This window comes from Megalobrama amblycephala, linkage group LG6 (genome assembly GCF_018812025.1).
Source record: "Megalobrama amblycephala isolate DHTTF-2021 linkage group LG6, ASM1881202v1, whole genome shotgun sequence".
Classification (NCBI taxonomy): Eukaryota; Metazoa; Chordata; class Actinopteri; order Cypriniformes; family Xenocyprididae; genus Megalobrama; species Megalobrama amblycephala.
The window spans coordinates 7,653,512-7,681,095 of NC_063049.1; the positions used below are offsets into that span (position 1 = coordinate 7,653,512).

Sequence of the window (27,584 nt, forward strand, 5' to 3'; positions counted from 1 at the left end):
TCCAGAGCCCGCTCCAGCCAGTGAGTCCACTCCAGAGCCCGCTCCAGCCAGTGAGTCCACTCCAGAGCCCGCTCCAGCCAGTGAGTCCACTCCAGAGCCCGCTCCAGCCAGTGAGTCCACTCCAGAGCCCGCTCCAGCCAGTGAGTCCACTCCAGAGCCCGCTCCAGCCAGTGAGTCCACTCCAGAGCCCGCTCCAGCCAGTGAGTCCACTCCAGAGCCCGCTCCAGCCAGTGAGTCCACTCCAGAGCCCGCTCCAGCCAGTGAGTCCACTCCAGAGCCCGCTCCAGCCAGTGAGTCCACTCCAGAGCCGCTCCAGCCAGTGAGTCCACTCCAGAGCCCGCTCCAGCCAGTGAGTCCACTCCAGAGCCCGCTCCAGCCAGTGAGTCCACTCCAGTCTCGCATGCTCTCCCTGTCAGTCCCGTGATGGCCAGGAGGGCTGTCTTCACTTTTTATATTTTGGCTGTCTTGCGTGCCTGGAGGATGCACTCAGAACAGCCCGAGCCCGCTTCAGCCAGTGAGTCCACTCCAGCCAGTGAGTCCACTCCAGCCAGTGAGTCCACTCCAGCCAGTGAGTCCACTCCAGCCAGTGAGTCCACTCCAGAGCCCGCTTCAGTCAGTGAGTCCATTCCAGAGCCCGCTTCAGTCAGTGAGTCCATTCCAGAGCCCGCTTCAGTCAGTGAGTCCGCTCCAGCCAGTGAGTCCACTCCAGAGCCCGCTCCAGCCAGTGAGTCCGCTCCAGCCAGTGAGTCCACTCCAGAGCCCGCTCCAGTCAGTGAGTCCACTCCAGAGCCCGCTCCAGTCAGTGAGTCCACTCCAGAGCCCGCTCCAGCCAGTGAGTCCGCTCCAGCCAGTGAGTCCGCTCCAGCCAGTGAGTCCGCTTCAGCCAGTGGCTCTACTACTGAGCCCGCTCCAGCCAGTGGCTCTACTACTGAGCCCGCTCCAGCCAGTGGCTCTACTACTGAGCCCGCTCCAGCCAGTGAGTCCACTACAGAGCCCGCTCCAGCCAGTGAGTCCACTCCAGAGCCCGCTCCAGCCAGTGAGTCTACTACAGAGCCCGCTCCAGCCAGTGAGTCTACTACAGAGCCCGCTCCAGCCAGTGAGTCTACTACAGAGCCCGCTCCAGCCAATGAGTCTACTACAGAGCACGCTGCCGTCCCAGAGCAGCCCCAGCCTGAGCACGCTGCCGTCCCAGAGCAGCCCCAGCCTGAGCACGCTGCCGTCCCAGAGCAGCCCCAGCCTGGGCACGCTGCGTCCCAGAGCAGCCCAGTCTGAGCCCGCTGCCGTCCCTGAGTCCTCCGCTCTCCCTGATACGGCCACGGAGACCGTTACCGAGCTGTCCGCTCCCCTTGATACGGCCACGGAGGCCGTCACCGAGCTGTCCGCTCTCTCTGATACGGCCACGGAGGCCGTCACCGAGCTGTCCGCTCTCCCTGATATGGCCATGAAGCACCCTTGGCCTACTGCCCTGCCGCCGTCCAAGCCTTCTGCTCTGCCGCCACCGCCCAGATCTTCTGTCCTGCCGCCGTCAACCAAGCCGTCTGTCCTGCCACCGTCGTCCAGGCTTCCTGCCCTGCTGCCACTGCCCCGGCCGTTGGAACCGTTGGAACCCGCCTGGTCAGTTCCGCCAGCACCGCCCTGGCACTCAGCCAGGATTCCAGAGGCGCTGGCACCAGCCTGGTCAGTTCCTCCAGCACCACCCTGGCACCCAGCCAGGACTCTAGAACCGCTGGAACCAGCCTGGTCAGTTCCTCCAGCACCACCCTGGCTATCAGTTGGGGACCCTGGATCTGGCCCACCATCCCTCCCCCTGATCCTCCTCCTGTCCACCTCCCTCCTGAGTTTTTTTTTTGTGTTTTTGTTTTTTGTCTGGTGGAGCGTCTGGTAGCCGCTCCTTTGAGGGGGGGTAATGTCACGATCACCTGTGAGAGTGCCTTCAGCCTCTAGAGGGCACTCCTTCCCGGACTCATTGTTTCACTCATTTCATGAACTACATTTCCCATATACACTCCCTGGACTTATTACCATTCATCATTGCACCCAGCTGTTTTGTGTTTGTTAATTAGTGTTTGTCTATTTAATCTCAGTTGTGTCTGTCCCTGGTTGTGGTTCGTTGTATTTGTTACGTGCACTGTTTATATCTCTGGCTTGTTGTTTTGTGGACTGATTACCTGGATTTTGACCTCTTGCCTGCCTTGGATTACGTTTCTGGACTCCCCAATAAATACTTATGCTGCACTTGGATCTGTTACATCTTGTTCTTGTGCACCCGTGACAGATACACTCTGCCAGTCATACAATCTGTAAAGCTGTCATGATTACTAGCTGGAGTGCTCTGCTTAGCCACCAGAAGGCACTCCATCCTGGACTATTGCCTTTCCTTATTGTCTGTCTAACTTATACCTGGTTGTTTCAGTCATTTGTCATTGAGGTTTAATTTACTGTCACCTGCAAGTCTGAGCACTTTGTTGTTTTGTTTTCTTGTTTTGTGTGGACTGTTCATGGATTTTGACTCTTGCCTGGATGTATGACAATGACTTTGGTTATCCTTAAATAAAGCTGCGATTGGATCTTAATCTGCAAGTCTCAACGTTAAATACTGTACCTTTAAATGAAAATGTATTAGTTTAAATTTATATTAAATAAGATGATCTTTAGAGTGCTTTATGACCCACTTAAGTAGGACTGAATGTAATATCAAATAACACACTAAAGTTAAAATTATAATCAAGCACAGTACTTTACTCTTTATATGTGCTTTAAAGGAACACTCCACTTTTTTTGAAAATAGGCTCATTTTCCAACTCCCCTAGAGTTAAACAGTTGAGTTTTATCGTTTTCGAATCCATTCAGCCGATCTCCGGGTCTGGCGGTACCACTTTTAGCATAGCTTAGCATAGTTCATTGAATGTGATTAGACCGTTAGCATCTCGCTCAAAAATGACCAAAGAGTTTCGATATTTTTCCTATTTAAAACTTGACTCTTCTGTAGTTACATTGTGTACTAAGACCGACGGAAAATGAAAAGTTGTGATTTTCTAGGCTGATATGACTAGGAACTATACTCTCATTCCGGCGTAATAATCAAGAAACTTTGCTGCCGTACCATGGGCACAATGATATTATGCAGCGTCTCTCACAAATGTCTCCATGGTTGCAAGGCATACTCCCTGTTCAAGCAGGGGGTCACAGTCACTGCGTAATATCATTGTGCCTGCTGTACCCATGGTACGGCAGCAAAGTTCCTTGATGATTATGCAGGAATGACGAGTATAGTTCCTAGCCATATCGGTCTAGAAAATCACAACTTTTCATTTTCCGTCAGTCTTAGTACACAATGTAACTACAGAAGAGTTAGTTACAGAAGAAGTTTTGGACCCACTTTATATTAAGTGGCCTTAACTACTATGTACTTACATTTAAATTAATCATTTAATACAATGCACTTATTGTGTACATACATGTTTTTACATTGTACTTATATTTTAAAAACACCTGCATGTAATTACATCTGTAATTAATTTCTGTAATTACATTTATAATTACACTGTTGACCCATCCCATACACCTTACCCCTACCCTTAAACCTACCCATACCACCAAAGCTTTCCCTAACCTTACCCGTATCCACCTCAATAGCAGCAAAAGTGTTTTGCAATTCAATATGAACCCAATAAGTACATTGTACTTATTTTTGATGTAAGTACATAGTAGTTAAGGCCACTTAATATAAAGTGGGACCGAAGTTTTAAATATCGAAACTCTTTGGTCTAATCAGATTCAATGAACTATGCTAAGCTATGCTAAAAGTAGTACCGCCAGACCAAGAGATCGGCTGAATGGATTCAAAAACTGTAAAACTCAACTGTTTAACTCTAGGGGAGTTGGAAAATGAGCCTATTTTCAAAAAAGTGGAGTGTTCCTTTAATATGTTAGCCAAAAAAGTATACTTCTTTAAAGTACAACAAATCTCAGAACATAAATAGGTGCACTCTGACCAATGAGAGGTCTAGTTAACTCACACGTGACTTATTTTAACAAATTTTGGTCCATTTAGAAATGTTGCCTTGTGAAAGCGAACCAAACCAAGAAGAAATTGCAACATTGAAACAATTTTAATCCATGTTTCAGAACAAAGCAAATGATCTACAGATCTTAAAAGGTCCTTAGACTCTGAAGACACACTTTGACACTTTTGACTTTGACATGAATGTTGTTGCATTAGATAAAAAATGAAAATCATTCATTCACCCTCATGTAAGTTCAAACTCATATGACTTTCTTTTATGCAACAAGACAATGCTGGTTGCTTTTCCATTCAAGAACAATGAATGGAGACTGAAGCTTTAAATCTTCAAAAAAAAAAAAAAAAAAAAAAAAAAATCATAAAAGTGGTTCATATGACTTTTCATATGCGCTGTTTATATGAATTATATGCTCTATAATTCAAGTCTTGTAAGTCATATATCTTTTAATCCACTTATTCAAATGATAATCTTCAGTGATTCGATGATAATCCTCCACTCTAGTGAGTCGTTAACCACTGTTACTGGATCATTTCAGGAAGTGATTCGAACTTGAGACTCATTTAGTCCAATTCATAAATGAATCATTGTGAACCAAATCATCCAAATCACTGAAAAAATCTGACTTATGGAAGAAAGACTGAGTTTTGTGTTTGGACAACATGATAGTGAGTAAATGATAACAGAACGTTCATTTTTGGGAGAACTATCTCTTTAAGTGTCCAAACATATTTTGAAGCCCACCATACGCAGACTCAATCTCTGACTGTTGTGTTCAGTGTTGTGATATTTATCGATAGACCTAATGACATATTAGGTTAGGTTTGTGTGATTTATGAGATGTATCCATCAGAGATAATGACTTGTCCTCTTACATAGAGACTTCCACTCCCCTGAGAGCGGGACACTCGCATCTGTGCCCCAGAAAGGCCACATTAACTGTCCCAGGTGTCCTGGTTAATGGCTCAGGCCGCCTCTGTGTCATTAGTCACTGAGATTCATTTATTGGCACCTCCTGTTACTAAAACATTCAGCTTTGAGAGTGATAAAATCTGCTTATTCTGTCACACTCCTTCTATATGATGATATTTATGAATCATAACTCAATAGCTGCAATGTTCAATTGCATTTTCACAATTCTGAATCCTATAGAGACAGTGATGTATAAGGTTAAGGTCTTCACTTCTGTATTGGATTTGATGGATCAAAACAGATATGAATTGAATTTATCGACATATTGAATGTGGTCTTTGGGGATGTACGAACCTCTGCATGTGGTGGGGTCTTAAACACATTACCTGACCTTGATGGACGAGCTGGACTTTCTACTCTCTTGCCGAACACTAAATGGGCACTAATCTCTCTCATGTGTCTATAATTAGAAGATGTTTTTGTCCAAAGCAACATAAAGTATACTAATGCTCTTCTCCAGAGAAATCCAAGGTTAAGTGCCTTGCCCAATAGCACTATCTGTCCGTCTATCTATCTATCTGTCTTTCTAGAATTTGATGTCAGCTTGAACTGTCTAGTAACTTTGACTGTATGCTCTCTGATTATCATCCTTTTTTTCCCAACATATTTTGTTTGAAATATTTTGCTTCATGAAAGAAAAAAAAACACTATTATTTCTTAATAAATTGGTAATTGTTGTTAGTCTAGAACACCAGAAAAATTAGATTCTCACAAACTACTGAAAATAATTTCATCTCTATGATCACTTAACTGTAATATTTTGATAAAAGAAAGCTTAGCAATATTTTCCGAAAAAGAAGTGTGCTTAATTGTATTGAATGTGTACTTCAAATCATAAATGTACAGTATTTAAAAACAGTACTTGCAGATAATATAAAATTAATGAAATAAAAAAGTGTAGGCCTACTTACAAACCCGATTCCAAAGAAGTTGGGACACTGTACAAATTGTGAATATAAACAGAATGCAATGATGTGGAAGTTTCAAATTTCAATATTTTATTCAGAATACAACATAGATGACATATCAAAAGTTTTTTAAACTGAGAAAATGTATCGTTTTAAGGGGAAAATAAGTTCATTTTAAATTTCATGGCATCAACACATCTCAAAAAAGTTGGGACAAGGCCATGTTTACCACTGTGTGGCATCCCCTCTTCTTTTTATAACAGTCTGCAAACGTCTGGGGACTGAGGAGACAAGTTGCTCAAGTTTAGGAATAGGAATGTTGTCCCATTCTTGTCTAATACAGGCTTCTAGTTGCTCAACTGTCTTAGGTCTTCTTTGCCACATCTTCCTCTTTATGATGCACCAAATGTTTTCTATGGGTGAAAGATCTGGACTGCAGGCTGGCCATTTCAGTACCCGGATCCTTCTTCTACGCAGACATGATGTTGTAATTGATGCAGTATGTGGTCTGGCATTGTCATGTCGGAAACTGCAATGTCTTCCCTGAAAGAGACGACGTCTGGATGGGAGCATATGTTGTTCTAGAACTTGGATATACCTTTCAGCATTGATGGTGCCTTTCCAGATGTGTAAGCTGCCCATGCCACACGCACTCATGCAACCCCATACCATCAGAGATGCAGGCTTCTGAACTGAGCGCTGATAACAACTTGGGTTGTCCTTGTCCTCTTTAGTCCGGATGACATGGCATCCCAGTTTTCCAAAAAGAACTTCAAATTTTGATTCGTCTGACCACAGAACAGTTTTCCACTTTGCCACAGTCCATTTTAAATGAGCCTTGGCCCAGAGAAAATGCCTGCGCTTCTGGATCATGTTTAGATATGGCTTCTTTTTTGACCTATAGAGTTTTAGCCGGCAACGGCGAATGGCACGGTGGATTGTGTTCACCGACAATGTTTTCTGGAAGTATTCCTGAGCCCGAAGATCACGGGCATCCAGTATGGTTTTCCGGCCTTGACCCTTACACACAGAGATTGTTCCAAATTCTCTGAATCTTTGGATGATATTATGCACTGTAGATGATATTGCTCCACTATTTTTCGCCGCAGCATTGGGGGAATTGGTGATCCTCTGCCCATCTTGACTTCTGAGAGACACTGCCACTCTGAGAGGCTCTTTTTATACCCAATCATGTTGCCAATTGACCTAATAAGTTGCAAATTGGTCCTCCAGCTGTTCCTTATATGTACATTTAACTTTTCCGGCCTCTTATTGCTACCTGTCCCAACTTTTTTGGAATGTGTAGCTCTCATGAAATGAGCCAATATTTGGCATGACATTTCAAAATGTCTCACTTTCAACATTTGATATGTTATCTATATTCTATTGTGAATAAAATATAAGTTTATGAGATTTGTAAATTATTGCATTCCTTTTTTTATTCACAATTTGTACAGTGTCCCAACGTTTTTGGAATCGGGTTTGTAAAAAAGTACAGTACACTTTCATAGGATTCTTAACACACTTAAGTAAACTTAGAAAGTGTACATTTTAAATCATTGTTTTAATAAACTTTTGTGTTTTAAAGTACACTTATTTTGATGTGTTGACTAACATACTAAAGCACATGTAAAGTACTTGATAATTTTATCTCTAGTGTGTTATTCAGTATTACATTTAGAGTTAATATATTTTAAGTGCACTAAATTGCAACTTCATCATTACAACTGTGTAATTACAAGTGTATTTAAATAATCAATCAATCAATACAAATGACATTATAGTATATTTTTTGTTCACCATACATGCTTGTCAGTACACTTTAACCACATTTCAAAGTAATATTTCAAGTAATTGTGAAATTACATATGAATATTTACTTAAGTCCTACTTAAGTGTGTAAAAAAACCACTCTACTATTTGCATTTAATGTAAATTTAAACTGTAATACATTTTCATTTAATCACAATTACAATGCAGTTAAGGTTCTGAAAACATTAAATTCCGTTCACACTTAAGTATATTATTTTAGTGTAAATTATATCTTTAACATTGTGAAGTTAAAATTGTTGGTCCATTATATTAAGACATATTTGATAGAGGTATAAAAGTTCATTCCATAGTGGGATTAGAGATAAGAGGTGGTACCTGCAATAGCATTTGAAATGTTGTAAGTGTGTGTATATCATGAGCTCTGTGTCAGCAATGTGCATATGTGTGTGACCTGTGTGTGCTGTCTGATCTTTGATTCAGAAATATTGATTTAATCCAGCATAATCCCTTCTGATCTGCAGTCAGACCTGATTAAAGAGATTACAGATGGCACTGCCTCCAAACTCTTCTTCTGAAACGGCTTTCTTTATGTGTTCTTAGTATGTCGAGTCCATCGTTCTCGGCTGCAACTCCAAAGAAAAACTATAGATTTTAGGAGACTATGGCAAGAAACTACATTGGATGTTTGGGTACTAAAAAGAAAAACCAGACTCAGCTGAGGGAGGAGGTTTATGGTTTCTTTCATGTGTGTGCTTTCTCTGATGACTATAGCATTTACATAACACTGAGCATATGTGTGTGTTTGTGTGTGTGTTCATGCATATGTGCGTATATTAATCATATACAGAATGACAAACTCTTTTACCCAATATGCTTTAAGTTCACAAGAAATTGTGTTTATAATTCACTAACCTCTGCAATCTGATGTATTTCAAAAAAAAAAAAAAAAAAAAAAGGGACAGGATTTGATTTTATCCATCAGGAGTTGACTGGATTGTGAAACAGTCTCTATAGCAGTAGATTTGTAGGGAAGGGTTAAAAATAGGCATTGGTGATGCTCAATGAAAAGGAAAGATGAAAGATTGAGAAGACAAACATATTTTTCTTTGAAATAATTGATGAAGCTTTCACAAAAAGACCAGGAACAAATACTAAGAGATTTTTTAGTCATGTATTACTCATATCCTCAGTTTCTTTGTTTATGCTGTCTTGTAACTAGAGTGTTTGTGTCTTTCAGAATTATCGTCAGTGTATGGCTGGTCTACTGGTCCCTCCCTATGGTGTTATGGAGAGTGTCTCAAATGCTGACAGTAAGTAAAACACTTGTCTTACTCAATTTACTCACTGATGTTGTTCCACACCTATGACTGTCATTCTTCTGTGGAACACAGTTGTTCAGAATTTCTAAACTGCTATTTTTCATAAACCTGAAGCACATTGTAAAAAGCAAAAATCACCTTGAAAGTATCATTTAAGTAGTGCAACTTGTGTGCCTGTTACATGTCCTCTGAAGCCATACAATAGCTTTTTGTGAGGAAAATACCTCAAAAGTTTGTGATTGAGGTGTTTGAAAGTCTCTTCTGCTCACCAAGGCTGCATTTATTTGATCAAAAATACAGTAAAAACAATAATACTGAATATATAATAATACTTGAAATACTAATAAATAAAAATGAAAAATTTACTCCCATCTTCGGTGTCACATGATCCTTCAGAAATCATTCTAATATACTGCTCAAGGAACATTTCTGATTATGATCAATGTTGTAAACAGTTTTGCTGCATCACATTTTGGAAATCGTAATACAGCAGATAGTCAACCAAAATGTCTGTTACTGCTGTGTGTAATGCCGCTGTGAGGCTGCAGCGTTAAATACTTGGTCTTGAATTTACATTTTTTCCAGGATTTTTTTGCTGAATAGAAAGTTAAGCATTCATTTGAAACAGAAATCTTTTGTAACAATGTAAAGGTCTTTACTGTCCGTTTTGATCAATTTAATTAATCCTTTGCTGAATTAATAATTTCTTAAAAAAAAAAAAAAAAAAAAAAAAAAAAAACGTTCTGACCCCAAACTTTTGAATGGTAGTGTTTTTGTCGTCATTCCATATGCTGGAACTCTTATTCTTATTTGTGCTTCTGCATGATCAAACTTAACTGTTCAGTTCTCGATCAGTTCTTGAAAAGAAGAGGGTTTTTACTGAAGGTAAGGATCTCTCTAGAACCTATAGGAAACTGTTGAAATAAATGAGTATGTTTTAAAAATCCTAATCTGTCTGATTTTTCACTAACGTTTTAAACTAGGATTCCATTTGTTAACATAATACAGTTAACATGAACTAACAAGGACAACACTGCACTTCGAAAGCATGTCTTAATCTCAGTTCATGTTCATTTCAACATTTATTAATAGTTTATTCAAATCAAAAGTTGTATCTATTAATGACCTGAGCTAACATGAACTAACAATGAATAGTTGAATTTTTATTAAAGGGATAGTTCACCCAAAAATGAAAATTTGATGTTTATCTGCTTACCCCCAGTGCATCCAAGATGTAGCTGACTTTGTTTCTTCAGTAGAACACAAATGATGATTTTTAACTCCAACCGTTGCCGTCTGTCAGCCGTATAATGCGTGTCAGTGGGAACTCCATCTATAGGAGTCAAAAAAACATGCACAGACAAATCCAAATTCAACCCTGCGGCTCGTGACGACACATTGATGACCTAAGACACTAAACGAGCGAGAAACTGAACAGTATTTATATAATTTTTTACCTCTAAAACACCACTATGTCCAACTGCCTTGAGCATCCAGTGTGTGAGGTGTGAATGCACTCTGACGCCGGAAGTGATCTCTCACACTCATTGACATACGCGCGAGACATCACTTCCGGCATCAGAGCGCGTTTTCAGATGCTCAAGGCAGTTGGACATAGTGGTGTATTAGAGGTAAAAATGTATATAAATACTGTTCAGTTTCTTGCACAAACCGATCGTTTCGTGTCTTAGGACATCAATGTGTTGTCACAAGCCGCAGGGTTTAATTTGGATTTGTCTGTGCATGTTTTTTTTTTACTTTTATAGATGAAATTCCCATTGACATGCATTATACGACTGACAAACGGCAATGTCACAAATCATCATTTGTGTTCTACTGAAGAAACAAAGTCAACTACATCTTGGATGCCCTGAGGGTAAGCAAATAACCATCAAATTTTCATTTTTGGGTGAACTATCCCTTTAACTAACATTAACAAAGATTAACTAACACTGTAAATGAAAAGCTCATTGTTAGTTAATTTTAGTTAATGCAATGTTAACTAATGTTAACTATTAGGATCTTACTGTAAAGTGTTAGCGATATTTCTATGCTGATGTGCAGAATTCAGTAAGAGACTGTGCTCTCTATGTATATGAAGAGGGATGTGCTGTTTTATCATAGATGAAAGTCATCCAGGACTGAGTTATTGTTCCTGAAGGAGAAAGCTTTTGTGTTGTGGGTAATGCCCCCCCCCCTGCTCCCCGCGGCCCCTCAGGACCCATTACTGAAGATTACACACATCCTGCATCCCCATGATGACTTTACACACATATTTAATCTTCTTACTTACTTATCGCTTCTGCTGAATCTGATGCATTTTAATCTTGCCTTGACTAAATGATTGATGCTCATCTTAGATTTTAAAGTCTTGATCTTTATTTAATTAATTGTATTTGTCATATATATTTTTTTTTTTCACAGGAATGCCCGACAAAGAGAATCTGAGCAACAGTTCTTCCGGATCATCATCCAAACACTTAAATAAGGTTTGTTTTAGCCCAAAATACAAGCTTCTATCTTTGAAATCACTCATCATCTGTACAGTCAGGTCACATGTTCACTCTCCTGTCCGGAGTCATGACTATCTGATGACAGTCTCCGTGTCATTTCCTCCTTCTTATGTAAATCTCATTTGTTTAAAAGACCTCAGAAAAACAGGCGAATCTCAACATAACACAGACTGTTACGTAACAGTCGGGATCATTAATATGTACGACCCCAATATTTGCATATGCCAGCTCATGTTCAAGGCATTACACAAGGGCAGCCAGTATTAACGTCTGGATCTGTGCACAGCTGAATCAACAGACTAGGTAAGCAAGCAAGGACAACAGCGAAAAATGGCAGATGGAGCGATAATAACTGACGTGATCCATGATAACATGATATTTTTAGTGATATTTGTAAACTGTCTTTCTAAATGTTTCGTTAGCATGTTGCTAATGTACTGTTAAATGTGGTTAAAGTTACCATAGTTTCTTACTGTGTTCACAGAGACGAGAGCCGTCGTTATTTTCATTTTTAAACACTTGCAGTCTGTATAATTCATAAACACAACTTCATTCTTTGTAAATCTCTCCAACAGTGTGTAATGTTAGCTTTAGCCACGAAGCATAGCCTCAAACTCATTCAGAATCAAATGTAAACATCCAAATAAATGCTATACTCACATGATCCGACACATACATGCAGTGTGCATGACAAACATCTTGTAAAGATCCATTTGAGGGTTATATTAGCTGTGTGAACTTTGTAAATGCACTGTATTATAGTCGAGAGCTTGGGGGGGGGCGGGGAGAGCGCGATTTAAAGGGGCCGCAGCCTGAATCTGCGCATATTTAATGATGCCCCAAAATAGGCAGTTAAAAAAATTTATTTAAAAAAATCTATGGGGTATTTTGAGCTGAAACTTCACAGAAACATTCAGGGGACACCTTAGACTTATATTACATCTTGTAAAAACTGGTTCTAGGGCACCTTTAATGTAATTTTTGGCCTCATTTTGAGGTGGTTTGTGAAAAATCTAGTGCTGCTGTGAAATCTGATACAAACTCTCACACCAGGAAGAAAACTTCAACTTCTCTGTTGTAAATAAGCAATGTCCAAAAAACATACACAGAGAATGGATTTCTCCTAATGTGAAGTTCCTTAAAGCCCGTGTTTGGCTCACCTGATGAGCAGAGAGATTGAGTCTTATTTTTATTTCTCCTGTTTGCGTCAGTTCTGATAAAACTACATCCTTCCTTCCCACCATCTCCTCGACAGAACAAGAATACATTTGTTTGAAATTTAAAAATGAACTAGGCAGCTCTGGCATCCTCTCTCCCATTTCTGAGCATGTGCCCATTTGGAGATCCTGTTCCTCTGACCTCTCGGGTCATTTCCCGTCCACTGCTCATCCACTGCTCAAGTGCTTTGTTTTTCCTTTTTTTATTGTTCTATAAGGATGCATCTAAATAGCAGGTAATCAATATTGTCCACAACAGAGTGTCTGTGATTTGCATAATGGTGTTGTTTTATTCACTTAAGTCTGTTTGTGGCTTTGGTAACAGAAGGCAGAATCCGTCTTACAGAGTCGTTATGTAATGTAGGAAGACACTTCCTCCGAGTGGACAAATCATGCTGTAAGAAGACTGACACACTTAAATTGATTTGAACTTGATGATTTCACTGTTAATACTGCTCAGAGTCTGTTCTGTGTGAGTTAAGCTCTGCATTAGTGTAGTTTGGCTGAATTGCAGACAGAATGTGTTTGTTTGGAACAAAAACAAATTTGAGATATTTTTGCTTCTAAGTTTTAGTTTCAGTTAAAGTTTTGAGATTATTTTCATAGTATATTAAATATTTTTTTCTCAAAAGATCAAGGACTTTTTTTCTCAACACTATTTTCAGTGCATTTCATTCCATTGTCTTAAATTCCCTTTTAATATACATTTATTATGGTCCTTTTAAGGCAAGACAGCACAGGTGAATTGGGTAAAAATGTAACTGATATCACCATACTTCCCCAGTTGTTTAATTACTATACACTAAGACGATACATTTTGTATTACAAGATTTCAGAAATGTTATGTTTAAAAATGGAAATGAGGCTTTATCTAATTAAAAATGCACTTATTTGCATACATTACCAGAACAGAAACGTGAACACTGGATAAAGCCAGGTTCAAAATTAGTTCACTTCAGAATTAAAATTTCCTTATAATTTACTCACCCCCATGTCATCCAAGATGTTTATGTCTTTCTTTCTTCAGTCAAAAAGAAACTATGGTTTTTGAGGAAAAGATTCCAGGACTTTTTCTCCATAGAGTGGACTTATAAGGGTCTTGTCTAGCGAAACGATCATTTTCTAAAAAAACAAAACAAAAATGATACCTCAAATGCTCGTTGTGAGCATTTGTGGTTACAAAGTATATAATTTTTATTTCTTTTAGAAAATGAGTGATCATTTCACTAAATAAGACTCTTATTCCTCGTCTGGGATCATGTAGAGCTCTTTGAAGCTGCACTGAAACATTTGGACCTTCAACCCGTTGAACCCCAGTGAAGTCCACTATATGGAGAAAAATCCTGGAATGTTTTCCTCAAAAACTTTAATTTCTTAATTTTAATTCTGAAGTGAACTAATCCTTTAAGGGTATTTTGGATATGCTGTCAACATCCTGAAAAAAAACAAACAAACACATTTTTAGAAATGAATCTAAATCAGGTGAAAGATATATGAAAACCCTCTGTATAAACCTTCAGAATATAGATAGGAATAAAACTGTAAAGTTTGGTGTATGTTCCCACAAAGTTACCATAGCATTGTCTAAGATGTCTTGGTATGCTAAAGCATTAAAGGTGCCATCGAATGTTTTTTTACAAGATGTAATATAAGTCTAAGGTGTCCCCTAATGTGTCTGTGACGTTTCAGCTCAAAATACCCCATAGATTTTTTTTAATTCATTTTTTTAACTGCCTATTTTGAGGCATAATTAGAAATGCGCCGATTCAGGCTGCGCTCTCCGCCCCCTCCCGAGCTCTCGAATCTATCACTGCATAAACAAAGTTCACACAGCTAATATAACCCTCAAAATGGATCTTTACAAAGCGTTCGTCATGCAGCATGTCTAATCGCGTAAGTATGGTATTTATTTGGATGTTTATATTTGATTCTGAATGAGTTTGATGGTGCTCCGTGGCTAAAGCTAACATTACACACTGTTGGAGAGATTTATAAAGAATGAAGTTGTGTTTATGAATTATACAGACTGCAAGTGTTTAATAGTAAAAATAGCGATGGCTCTTGTCTCCGTGAATACAGTAAGAAACAATGGTAACTTTAACCACATTTAACAGTACATTAGCAACATGCTAACGAAACATTTAGAAAGACAATTTACAAATATCACTAAAAATATCATGTAATCATGGATCATGTCAGTTATTATCGCTCCATCTGCCATTTTTCGCTGTTGTTCTTGCTTGCTTACCTAGTCTGATGATTCAGCTGTGCACAGATCCAGACGTTAATACTGGCTGCCCTTGTGTAATGCCTTGAACATGAGCTGGCATATGCAAATATTGGGGTCGTACATATTAATGATCCCGACTGTTACGTAACAGTCGGTGTTATGTTGAGATTCGCCTGTTCTTCTGAGGTCTTTTAAACAAATGAGATTTATATAAGGAGGAAACAATGGAGTATGAGACTCACTGTATGTAATTTCCATGTACTGAACTCTTGTTATTCAACTATGCCGAGGTAAATTCAATTTTCAATTCGATGGCACCTTTAAAGGGTTAGTTCACCCAAAAATGAAAATTCTGTCATTAATTACTCATCCTCATGTCATTCCACACCCATAAGACTTTTGTTAATCTTCAGAACAGAAATTAAGATATTTTTTGAAGTCCAAGAGCTCTCTGATCTAATTGAGACATCAACACAATTACCACCCAGAAAGGAGGTTGTTAATATAGTCCATGTGACTACAGTGGCTTAACCTTAATTTTATGAAGCGACAAGAATACTTTTTGTGCACAAAAAAACAAACAAACAAACAAACAAAACAAAAATAACAACTTTATTCGACAATTTCTTCTCTTCCGTGTCAGTCTCCGAATCTTTTCACATTGTAAACACAGTGCAGTGCTTCCGGGTTCTATGTCAGAATGCATCAATGTATCTCTGTCAGAACCAGGGCTGTCAAGCGAGTACAATTTTTTCAAATTTTGTACATGATGTGGCGATTAATTAATCTAATTAATCGTATATTAAATGTACATCAAATTTGGCTGAGAAATTACCCCCAAAAGATCATTTAAAGTCATTATTGTGTAAAGCACCAAATAGACATTACAAGAAAAGTAGCTTCAGAAAGAAATATTTTATTTGATTCATCGCATTTGCACTTGTGCAATTTGGACAAAAACAGCACTGATATTGCACTAATACGCATGTAAAATAGCTTCACTATATCATATGATGTAAATATGAGACAAAAACTCAAACTGTGGAATTTCGTATCTTGAATTTTAGGGTCATTCTAACTACATTCTGTAGGCTACATCAGTTGTTGCCCTTCATCATATTCATCATCAATCAACTGTATGAAATGTCAGATGACCTATGTAGGTCTGGGGCGGGGCAAGTGCTTTAAATGCGTTAATAATTTGAATGCATTATTTTTTTACCATAATTAATTAATCTAAATAATGCATAAAATCTTCAGCCCTAGTCAGAACACATCAAAAATATCTTCCAAAGATGAACAAAGGTCTTACGGGTGTGGAACAAAATGAGTTGTGAGTAATTAATGACAGAATTTTCATTTTTGGGTGAACTAACCCTATAAGATTTCCTTGACTGGAAGTAAGGGGCTTGGCCCAACCCCTGGAAAACAGACCCATACCATTATTCCCCCTCCAACAAGCATTACAGTTGGCACAATGCAGTCAGGCAGGTACTGGTCTCCTGGCATCTGCCAAACCCAGACTTCCAAACAGAGAATCGTGATTCATCACTACATAGAGTACATTTCCACTGCCCCAGAGTCCAGACTCCATCCAACACTTGGCATTGTACTTGGTTATGTGAGGCTTGCATGCAGCTGCTTGGACATAGAAACCCATTCCACGAAGCTCCCGCCGCACAGTTTTTGTGCTGATATTAACGGCAGTGGAAGTTTGTAACTCTTCAGCTATGAAATCAGCAGAGGGTTGGCGACTTTTACCCACTGCGCTCGTGACTTTACGTGGTCTTCCACTTCGTGGCTGAGTTGCTGCTGTTCCTAAAGTCTTCCACTTTCCAATAATTCCACTTACAGTTGACCATTGACTCTAGCATGGATGAAATTTCATGAACTGACTAAATGCAAAGGTGGCATCCTATCATTGTACCACGCTTGAATTCACTGAGCACTTCAGAACAACCACTTTCCCCCCACAAATGTTAGATCATACAGACTGCATGGCTAAGTGATTGATTTTATATACCTGTGGAAATGGGTCTGATTGAAACACCTCAATTAAAGAACTAAGAGGAATGTCCCAAAACTTTTGTTCATATAGTGTATCTCAAAATAGACCAGTACTTGAAAAAACAATCAGTTTTCCTGTAGTGTCTTGCCTCAAATGTAATGTGATAATTCTACTGGCAAAACTGCACCCAATACTTACAGTATACATCACAGAAACACATTGATTGATAGAAGCACTGTGAACTGTGTCTAGTAATAAACACTGTGTGGAGTTTGATCATGGGTCATGTGTTGCTGTAGAAGTACAGCCTGGGTGAGGATGGTAATGAATATTTGAAAAGGTTTGGTTAAAAATGCAGCACACTGGCCCTGGCACAGAGTTGTTCCTCCAGTGCGGCAGGAGGGAAAGCAGTGCCACAGACACACCTTCTGTTCAATGCGCTGATAAAGACTGCAATATGACACGGGTCTTGCTTGACATAATGACATGAATTTTTATGTGATATGAGAAGAGAATATCTGGACATCAGCAGAATTCTGCACAAGCTGCTTGTGATGACATTTGTTCTCATATTAAAGCACATGCTAATGGATTTATTAGGACAAATTGGCACATTCCGAGAATAGAGCACAAAGTAATCAATATGTGTTTGTGACCATAATTTACTTACCACATTAGTGACGCGTAAATATAGTTTTAAAGTTGATTCATATGGATTTCATCTTTCTATAGCAATTAATAAACATGAAAGAAACATGATAATTAAACATATAATAAGTTCAAATAAGTGAGTAAGACAGTAAGTACATAAACGTGTCAGACTACAGGCAACGGGAAATATAGAAAATGGTAAATATTGGTATTATTTGTGAAAATGACATAAAAAATAAAGTTTCTTCTCATTATTATTATTATTATTATTATTATTTATATATTATCTTATTATTGCTATTATTATATTAAATCCAGTGACACTAGTTTTATGAGTCATAATGTTGTACATTTTTTATTTTTTTTTAATATATATATATATATATATATATATATATATATCAGTCTGAATATAGTCTGAATATTTCACAGATAGCAGTCATTTATTTTTGAAGAGTTTTACAGTATACTCTGTCAGCTAGAACCAATATAAAACTGTCTGCCAATATTTCACTATGTATTTGTTTTGTATAAAGGTTAACAAAACACTGAAGAATAAACTTAATGGTTCCACATTATCATCCTTTTGTTTTCCAGAAATCATTCATTCAAAGTCCCACCAAACATCACCCCAAATCCATTACTCAGGTATTACAACCATCCTGTTTGTCAGTCCATCTCCAGTCAGTCACAGTGTTGAATTGTGTAACATTATGTTATGTATAGAGAGGTTTATGTCTGTCTGTCTCTCTCTCTGTTTCTCTGTATTAATGTTTGTCTCTCAGGTGCCATCAGAAAAGATCCTACGGGCAGGTAAAGTGTTACGAAACACCATCTTGTTCCGAGCACCACAAATGATCAGAGACAGGAAGTACCACCTAAAAACCTACAGGTAAATAAAAGTATTATTTACATATATTTTTCAATTTATACTTCATTATCACATTTTATTTAAAGTGCACTTTAAATAAATAATAAGTATATAATAATGTTTTTTTTACTTTAAAATACATCATCATTGTTAATCAATAAATCATTGTTTTAATAATCTTATTTTTATGTGTTGACTAGCATATTAAAGTACATTTAAAGTACTTGACCATAATTTTAACTGTTATTCAATATTACATTTAAAGTAAACACATTTTAAATGTACTAAATTGCAATTACATCATTATATGAAATTTCGAATAAATACATGACATACACGCTGTGTAGGCTGTAGTAAGCGCAAAATCACAAAGGATAACAAAAAGAGTCTTTAATAATAATTTTCACTACTATGAATGTGACAGTTCCCTTCTGTCCCGGACTCCATATCCCATGATCCTCCTTGTTTCCACACCTACACCCACTTCCTCGTCATCTCCCCATCATCACTGATTACCTGCACCTGGACTTGATCATCAGCACTCCCTAAATAAGGACTCACTTTCCTGCACTCCCTGTCCGTTCTTGTTGTTATCATCTTTGTATGTGGTGTTAGATTGTCATTTTGCTCCTTTGTTTAATAAACCCGTCTCTTGTGGAAATTCCTATTCTGCCTCATCTCTGCTGATCTACACCAGTTGTAACAGAAGAACGGACCCAACAAAGAGAACTTCTACAAAGATGGGTATTTCTCCAGTCCTGATCTCTCCTGTACTCCCAAAGGGATATGCTACAGCGGTGGACCGTCTGTGGACCCTCAGGCAGGACGGTCGCCCACTGGAGAGGTACGTGGAGGAATTCTCTGAGCTTTCTTGCATGGTGAACTGGCCAGATGCTCCACTTAACGCTTGTTTTCTGAGGGGCCTGGACGAGGACACTATTCATTATATTGAACCTGCCTGTTCCTTCTCCCTATTCGAGTCTATTAATCTGATTCTTTTTTTAAATGGTTCCAAGTTTGAAATTGAAGAGGTTCAAAAAAAGATGTCCAGTCCCCTCAGAGAAACACGCGGCCTGGTCAGTTCGCCTACTGCCAGTTTCCTCCACATATCCCTCCAGTGGGTCTGCCCATTTTGTCCTGTCTGTCTCTAAGCCCAAACCGTTTAAGAAGATGGCCGCCGTAAAGCCTAAGCAGCTGCCAAGGAAAAAGGCCGCTGCAAAACCCAAGCTGCCAAAGAAGATGGCCACCGCGAAGCCCAAGCGGCCAAAGAAAATGGCTGCCGATGCAAGGGCCCGCCATGAAATGGTTGCCGCCGAACCACCCAGACCTCCAGTGTATGGCGGAAGCGGCCATTAACCCTCACCAGAGGAGAACGAATGGTTGATAGACTTTTGGACGGAACCTGTTGCTTCATTTCTCTTCGAGTCCACTCCAGTTCTCCACGAGCACGCTCCAATTCTCCACGAGCCAGCTCCAGTTCTCCACGAACCCACTCCAAGTTTCCCAGAGTCCGCGCCACGTGGGTGGGACACGTGGGTTGGGCTCCTGACCCGCCATGGCCGCCCGAGGTCCTAGATCCGCCCTGGAGACCTCCATACCTGCCTGCACCTCCCTCACCCACGTGTAGGTCTCCAGGGCGCCCACCCCCCATCTATCTCCATCTATGGCGCGAGGTTGCGCCTACCGGGAGGGGGAGGTACTGTCACAGTTCCCTTCTGTCCTGGACTCCATATCCCATGATCCTCCTTGTTTCCACACCTGCACCCACTTTCTCATCTTGATCATCAGCACTCCCTATATAAGGACTCACTTCGCTGCACTCCCTGTCAGTTCTTGTTGTTATCTTTGTATATCGTGTTAGATTGTCATTTTGCTCCTTCGTTTAATAAACCCGTCTCTTGTGGAAATTCCTATTCTGCCTCATCTCTGCTGATCTACACCAGTTGTAACAATGGACACATAGGAGAATCACAGGGAAGAAGCTCAGGAAATAACCATGCTAAAACATAAACAATACCAGACAATGAAACAAAGGAAACTGAGGGCTTAAGTACAAGGGAGAGTAATCAACTGAACAGAAACAGGTGCGTGGAACTAATTAACAACCAAGGAAACTAACTAGGGAACACAGGCAAACCAGAACAGGGAAAACGGAACCAAAACACAATGAAACTAAACCAAAACAGAACATGTTACACATACAAATTTCAATAGAAATGACATTATTATACATTATTATTATTTTAATGTTATGTTTAGTTTTTACCTAAAAACCTACCCCGTTCAGATGGTAATACACAAATATGGACATGTCCATATTCAGGCATTTCATAAAATGGGCTTTAAAGGGATAGTTCACCCAAAAATGAAAATTTGATGTTTATCTGCTTACCCCCAGGGCATCCAAGATGTAGGTGACTTTTTTTCTTCAGTCGAACGCATATTATGATTTTTAACTGCAACCGCTGCCGTCTGTCAGTCAAATAATAGGAGTGATTGGGAACTTGAACAATAAGAGTCGAAAAAACTTCCATAGACAAATCCTAATTAAACCCTGCGGCTCGTGACGACACATTGATGTCCTAAGACACGAAACGATCGGTTTGTGCAAGAAACCGAACCGTATTTATATCATTTTTTACCTCTAATACACCACTACGTCCAACTCCGTTCAGCTTCCGGTTAGTGAGGTCTGATCACGCTCTGACAACGGAAGTGATGTCTCACGCTCATTGAAGTATATGGGCGAGACATCACTTCCATCAGCAGAGCGGGTTTTTTGACCTCACTAACAGGATGCTGAACGAAGTTGGACATAGTGGTGTATTAGAGGTAAAAAATGATATAAATACTGTTCGGTTTCTCACACAAACCGATCGTTTCGTGTCTTAGGACATCAATGTGTCGTCACGAGCCGCAGGGTTTAATTTGGATTTGTCTAAGCAAGTTTTATTTACTGTTACAGTAGAAGTTCCCATCCACTGCTATTATTTGACTGACAGACGGCAGCGGTTGCAGTTAAAAATCATCATTTGCGTTCGACTGAAGAAACAAATTCACCTACATCTTGGATGTACTGGGGGTAAGCAGATAAACATCAAATTTTCATTTTTGGGTGAACTATCCCTTTAAAAGCTTGCTCCTTTACAGCAGATTTAGTTCACAAACAACTGACAGTTGTGACCTAAATATGACTTTCATTTGTATAAATCCTAAGATTCGACAATAGTAACTTTTCACACCATCAGTTGTATGCGCACTCAAGCTCAGAATCTCCTACTCTTGGCTCATTTTGAATCAGACTTGTGAATTCAGTGAATTGCTAACTGGAGACTCGCTCTGATCATTTCTGATCACATCGGATCATTTAAATCAGTGAGTTGTTGACTCGAGAATGAATCTTTCAGTGTGATTTGTTAACTGAAAATAATCAGCTCGTTCACAAATTGGACACCGCTATTGCATATTGGAGCAGGTGACAATTTCTTCAGTTCAAAATAACAAGGAACGACATGTTTTATGAAATGTAATGGAGTAAAAACTATAATTTTATAAACTATGGCACACTTTTTATCACCATGAATTATTTTGAGAAATGTAGATCTATTTTGTATATATGTACATATTTAAATTATTACAAATTGAGGTGAAGTTTAAAAAACTACCATAAATAACCCTAAAACTGCACAACTGTACAGTAAAAACATTAATTTTATATTATATTATTTTATATTATATAGTTATATTACATTTGTTTAAAAAAAAATATATATATATATATATATTCTCCGGGAGCACACTTCAAGTCCCAACCAGGTTAATTAACCCACACATGAGCGATAGATCATTTGTATTTTTTATTTCATTTTTACATTTTACATTTTGTTCATTTTTGTTTACTTTGTTTGTTTGTTTTTTGCCTAAAAGTAAAAATGTCCCAAAATACATGCAGACTTGTGTTTGTTGTAGGCGGTGCTGTATGGGCACAGAGCTTGTTGATTGGCTGATGCAGCACACTTCCTGTGTGCACTCTCGTGTTCAGGCTGTGGGGATGTGGCAGGTGCTGCTGGAGGAGGGAGTCTTAAACCATGGTGGGTGTGTCATACTCATTGACTTTGAAAAGTTTAGAGTCAAATTTTTTTTTTTTTTTAAGAAATTAATACTTATATACAGTAAGAGCATATAAACTGATCAAAAATCACATTGTTACAAAAAAGGCTCATTTTTCTGTTTTTCATCAAATAAATTGGTGAACATAAGAGACTTCTTTCAAAAACATTATAAAATATTACAGACCCCAAACTTTTGAGCAGTAGTGTATGTGTAATCACCCATTACATGCAGGTCAGTGACTGCTTAACTAAATTACAGCACAAATTATGACCACAAAACAGTTTGAGGGAGCTCCTAATTAAGATCTATTATCCAGATGATAATTTCACTTTAAGAGTGTTACTGTTTATATGTTGTTTGTGGTTCCTGTTCTGTGTTTTGCTGCAGTGGACCAGGAGCTGAGTTTCCAAGATAAATATCTGTTTTATCGTTTCCTGGACGATGAGACAGAGGACGCACCCCTCCCCAATGAGGAAGAGCAGAAGGAGAGTGATGAAGAACTGCAGGACACCCTCCTGCTCCTCTCCCAGATCGGACCTGACGCCCATCTGCGAATGATCTTGCGGAAACAGTACGTTCTTCCTCAGAAACATCAGTGCCTGCTAATATCATCAGTCATTACGTCTCCCAGAGGACTCTGGGTTATAAAGAGAAGTGCCTCAAAGTGATCTGATCTATATCTGCTACTGTTTGGCTGCTTTCCTATGAACTTTCCCACAATTCTGATAGTCTGAAACTCTCCAAAGACAGATTAGATGTTTATATGCATGCTGTAACTGAAGCAGAGACCTTTTAAAGGTCCTTGAAGATGTAAAATCTGCACCAGGACAACACTTTTTAAAATGTCAGAGTAAGTTCCAGAGTCATCACTGCCCAATGACATTATTGTCCTTTCTGCTCTGCACTGCAGGCCTGACCAGAGGACAGTAGATGACCTGGAGATCATTTACGAGGAGCTGCTGCATATTAAAGCCTTATCACATCTCTCCACCACTGTAAGTCCACATAACAGTCCCCTAAATTATCATTCTGTGTTCGTACGGAACATTCTGGAATCTCGCGTTTAGTCTCCGCTATTTTGGCCGAAATAACATTACAGTGACAAAAGACTCATTATATTCAACAATTCTACCTAAAGCACAGTCGACGGAGGTGTCGTGTTTTGTTGATGCTTGTAGGCTGCTTTACGGTCGCAGTGTTGCCATGCCCACTTAATATAAGCGTTTTTTGGTCTTGTTTAAGGTTGGCTCTTAAAGCTATCAAGTTTATGGAGTTATTAAGTGAGCAGGTGCAGGTCACGATATTTTGGTATTATTTTCAGCATAAAGCATTTTGATTTATTTAGTTTTTGTTTATGGGCTTGTTCTTGTTTGCTGTTTTTCTAGCAGGATCTGGCAACACGAATGAGTCAAGGCTTGTACTCCTTTCCCTGTGATTTGCTTGCACTGCACATACAAAAGAGAGACATACACTATATTGCCAAAACATATTGGGACACCCCTCCAAAGCATTGAATTCAGGTGTTCCAATCACTTCCATGGCCACAGGTGTATAAAATCAAGCACGTAGGCTTGCAGACTGCTTCTACAAACATTTGTGAAAGAATGAGTCACTCTCAAGAGCTCAGTGAATTCACCAGTGCAAGTCCATTCGTGAAATTTCCTCACTACTAAATATTCCACGATCAACTGTTAGTGGTATCATAACAAAGTGGAAGCAATTGGGAACACCAAGTGGTAACACCAAGTGGTAGGCCACGTAAAATCGCAGAGCGGGGTCAGCGCATGCTGAGGTGCACAGTGCGCAGAAGTCGCCAACTTTCTGCAGAGTCAATAGCTAGAGACCTCCAAACTTCATGTGGCCTTCAGATTAGCTCAAGAACAGTGCGTAGAGAGCTTCATGGAATGGGTTTCCATGGCCGAGCAGCTGCATCCAAGCCTCACATCACCAAGTGCAATGCATAGCGTCGGATGCAGTGGTGTAAAGCACACCGCCACTGGACTCTAGAGCAGTGGAGACGCGTTCTCTGGAGTGACGAATCACGCTTCTCTGTCTGGCAATCTGATGGATGAGTCTGGGGTTTGGCAGTTGCCAGGAGAACGGTACTTGACTGACTCCATTGTGTCAAGTGTAAAGTTTGGTGGAGGGGGATTATGGTGTGGGGTTGTTTTTCAGGGGTTGGGCTTGACCCCTTAGTTCCAGTGAAAGGAACTCTTAATGCTTCAGCATACCAAGACATTTTGGACAATTTCATGCTCCCAACTTTGTGGGAACAGTTTGGGGATGGCCCCTTCCTGTTCTAGCATGACTGCACACCAGTGCACAAAGCAAGGTCCATAAAGACATGGATGAGCGAGTTTGGTGTGGAGGAACTTGACTGACCTGCACAGAGTCCTGACCTCAACCCGATAGAACACCTTTGGGATGAATTAGAGCGGAGACTGTGAGCCAGGCCTTCTCGCCAACATCACTGCCTGACCTCACAAATGCGCTTCTAGAAGAATGGTCAAAAATTCCCATAAACACACTCCTAAACCTTGTGGAAAGTCTTCCCAGAAGAGCTGAAGCTGTTATATCTGCAAAGGGTGGGCAACTCCATATTAAACCCTACGGATTAAGAATGGGATGTCATTAAAGTTCATGTGCACGTAAAGGCAGGCATTCCAAAACTTTTGGCAATATAGTGTATCTCTGATACGTCATAAACAACTAGCTGTTCAGTTCGGTTCTGTACATACCACGGTGAATTTTTCACTACCTGCATTTTTTAATTCGTTTGTAGAATGCGAATGTCACACCTGTAAACTACATAACAGTGTGTATGTGTGTGTGTGTACAGAAGAAGATTAAGCACTAAAAGCTGAATTGACAACCAAATTTTGCTGCAGTGTGTACGTGGCCTATATAAGGTTAGATTAAATTAATTTTGTATACACACATTTCAGTAAAGGAATGATTGAGACAAAAATTTCTATCATCACCTGTAACACTTCTTTCTTTAGTGCAAAATGAAAGAAGAACTTTCGCAGAATGTTTCACAGGCTTCTGTTAAATGGAAGTGGACGGGAACCAATGCTGTTCATTTCCACAAAAAAGCACCATAAAAGTAGTCCCACCCGTACTCTTGTGAAAAAGAAGTGCACTTCATTGTATTGAATGTGCATTTGTAATGTGCTTCAAATCTTTTTTAAAAAGTATATAAAAGTATATGTAATACAAGTTTAAAAAAACTGTACTGTACTTACAATATTAATGAGATAAAAGGAACATGCTTAAGTGCACTTTAAAAAAGTGCATTTTGTAATAATGTCAAATTAAAACATTTACCTTAAAGTACATTTTAAATCATGTAAAGTACTTAATTATAATTTTAAGTTATTCTATATTACATTTAGAGTTAATATATTTTAAATGTATTGTATTGCAACAATATCATTACAGATTTCAAATATATTTAATTAAATACATGATACAAGCTTCAATATAAATTAAAGTACTTAAAGGGTTAGTTCACCCAAAAATGACATTTCTGTCATGTTGTTCTACACCCGTAAGACCTTCGTTCATCTTCAGAACACAAATTAAGATATTTTTGATGAAATCCGAGAGGTTTATGACTTGTCCACAGACAGCAATATAATCAACACTTTCAAGGTCCAGAAAGTTACTAAAGACATTGTTAAAACTGTTGATGTGACTGCAGTGGTTCAACCTTAATGTTATGAAGCAACTTTATTCAACAGTATCTCCTCTTCTGTGTCATTCTCTTATACTATTTACATTTAGTGCTTCCAGGTTCTACATCAGAACGCCAGCTCAGAAGAGAAGATGTTGTAATAAAGTCGTTATTTTGTTTATTTGGCACATAAAAAGTATTCTTGTCGCTTCATAACATTAAGGTTGAACCACTACAGTCACATCGATTATTTTTACGGTATCTTTACTACCTTTTTGGACCTTGAATGTATTGATTATATTGCTGTCTATGGACGAGTCAGAGAGTTCACAGATTTTATCAATTTGTGTTCAAAAGATGAACGAAGGTCTAGAGGTCTTAACGACATGAGGTAATTAAAGATAGAATTTTCAGTTTTGTGTGAACTAACCCTTTAAGTTCTACTTAAGCGGGTAAAAAAGCACTCTAAAGTTCAGGTAAAGGCATTTAATCTAAATAGTTACTATAATACATTTTTATTTAATTGCAATTAACATGCAATTAAGTGTCCGAAAACATTACATACAGTCCGCATATATTCTTATATATTCAGTATATTATTTTCATAATAAGTACTCTTTTTAAAAGTGTTCTTCTGGATTTTCTCACAAGTGTACACAAGTCTATACTATATTTAATATTTAATAAAAGTCTTTTGAGATCAGGTTGTGTGAAGAAACAGACTAAAATTGAAGTCATTATTCACTGAAAAAGCTGCTTTGAGCCAGATTTGACTTCAGTAATGAGATATTCAATAACAAACAATGTCATTAATATCAAACCTGGTGTGGCATATCTTGACACGCCACATTTGAATGTACATGAAAGAGATTTAACAGGTATAATTTTCATTAAATTATGAATTTTGGTCTGTTTTTTAGACTCCGCTCTACAGTTTTCCACAGAGGGGGAAAAAAACAAGTTATATGGTTTTGGAATGACACAGTTGTGCATTAAAATGAATATCAAGCTGAGATTTTATATGTGTGTATTGTTTAAAATATCACCTGCTTTCAAATAAAGCTGATTTTCTTTTTTTCATAATTACATGGTGACATTGACTCTATTGTATTCTCTTTCCTCCTCAGGTGAAAAGGGAACTAGCTGGTGTTCTAATATTTGAGTCGCATGCAAAAGCAGGCACAGTGTGTAAGTGTCAAAATGATTATACCATGAATTAAGTCAAACCACACAGAAACAAACAGATTTAAATGACTGCTGGTAATCTGAATTTATCTGCCTAATCTGTGCTCTGATAAATGTTTCTGTGCT

General features: G+C 38.9%; 1 protein-coding gene across 4 annotated transcripts in view; it reads left to right on the plus strand.

The window, feature by feature from the left end:
• rapgef4a (Rap guanine nucleotide exchange factor 4a) overlaps positions 1 to 27,584 on the plus strand; it is a 99,075-nt gene that overhangs the window by 50,641 nt on the left and 20,850 nt on the right. For 3 of the 4 annotated variants that reach the window (XR_007185197.1, XM_048192791.1, XM_048192793.1), the window contains 8 exons: positions 8,913 to 8,985; positions 11,419 to 11,483; positions 18,211 to 18,261; positions 18,399 to 18,505; positions 22,454 to 22,575; positions 22,985 to 23,168; positions 23,508 to 23,592; positions 27,401 to 27,461. Coding sequence is in view for 3 of the 4 variants with exons in the window: in XM_048192791.1 (XP_048048748.1) it covers positions 8,913 to 8,985; positions 11,419 to 11,483; positions 18,211 to 18,261; positions 18,399 to 18,505; positions 22,454 to 22,575; positions 22,985 to 23,168; positions 23,508 to 23,592; positions 27,401 to 27,461 (748 nt within the window). In the remaining variant the exon portion in view is untranslated. The remainder of the gene's footprint in view (positions 1 to 8,912; positions 8,986 to 11,418; positions 11,484 to 18,210; positions 18,262 to 18,398; positions 18,506 to 22,453; positions 22,576 to 22,984; positions 23,169 to 23,507; positions 23,593 to 27,400; positions 27,462 to 27,584) is intronic. The other variant, XM_048192792.1, reaches the window with a different exon arrangement.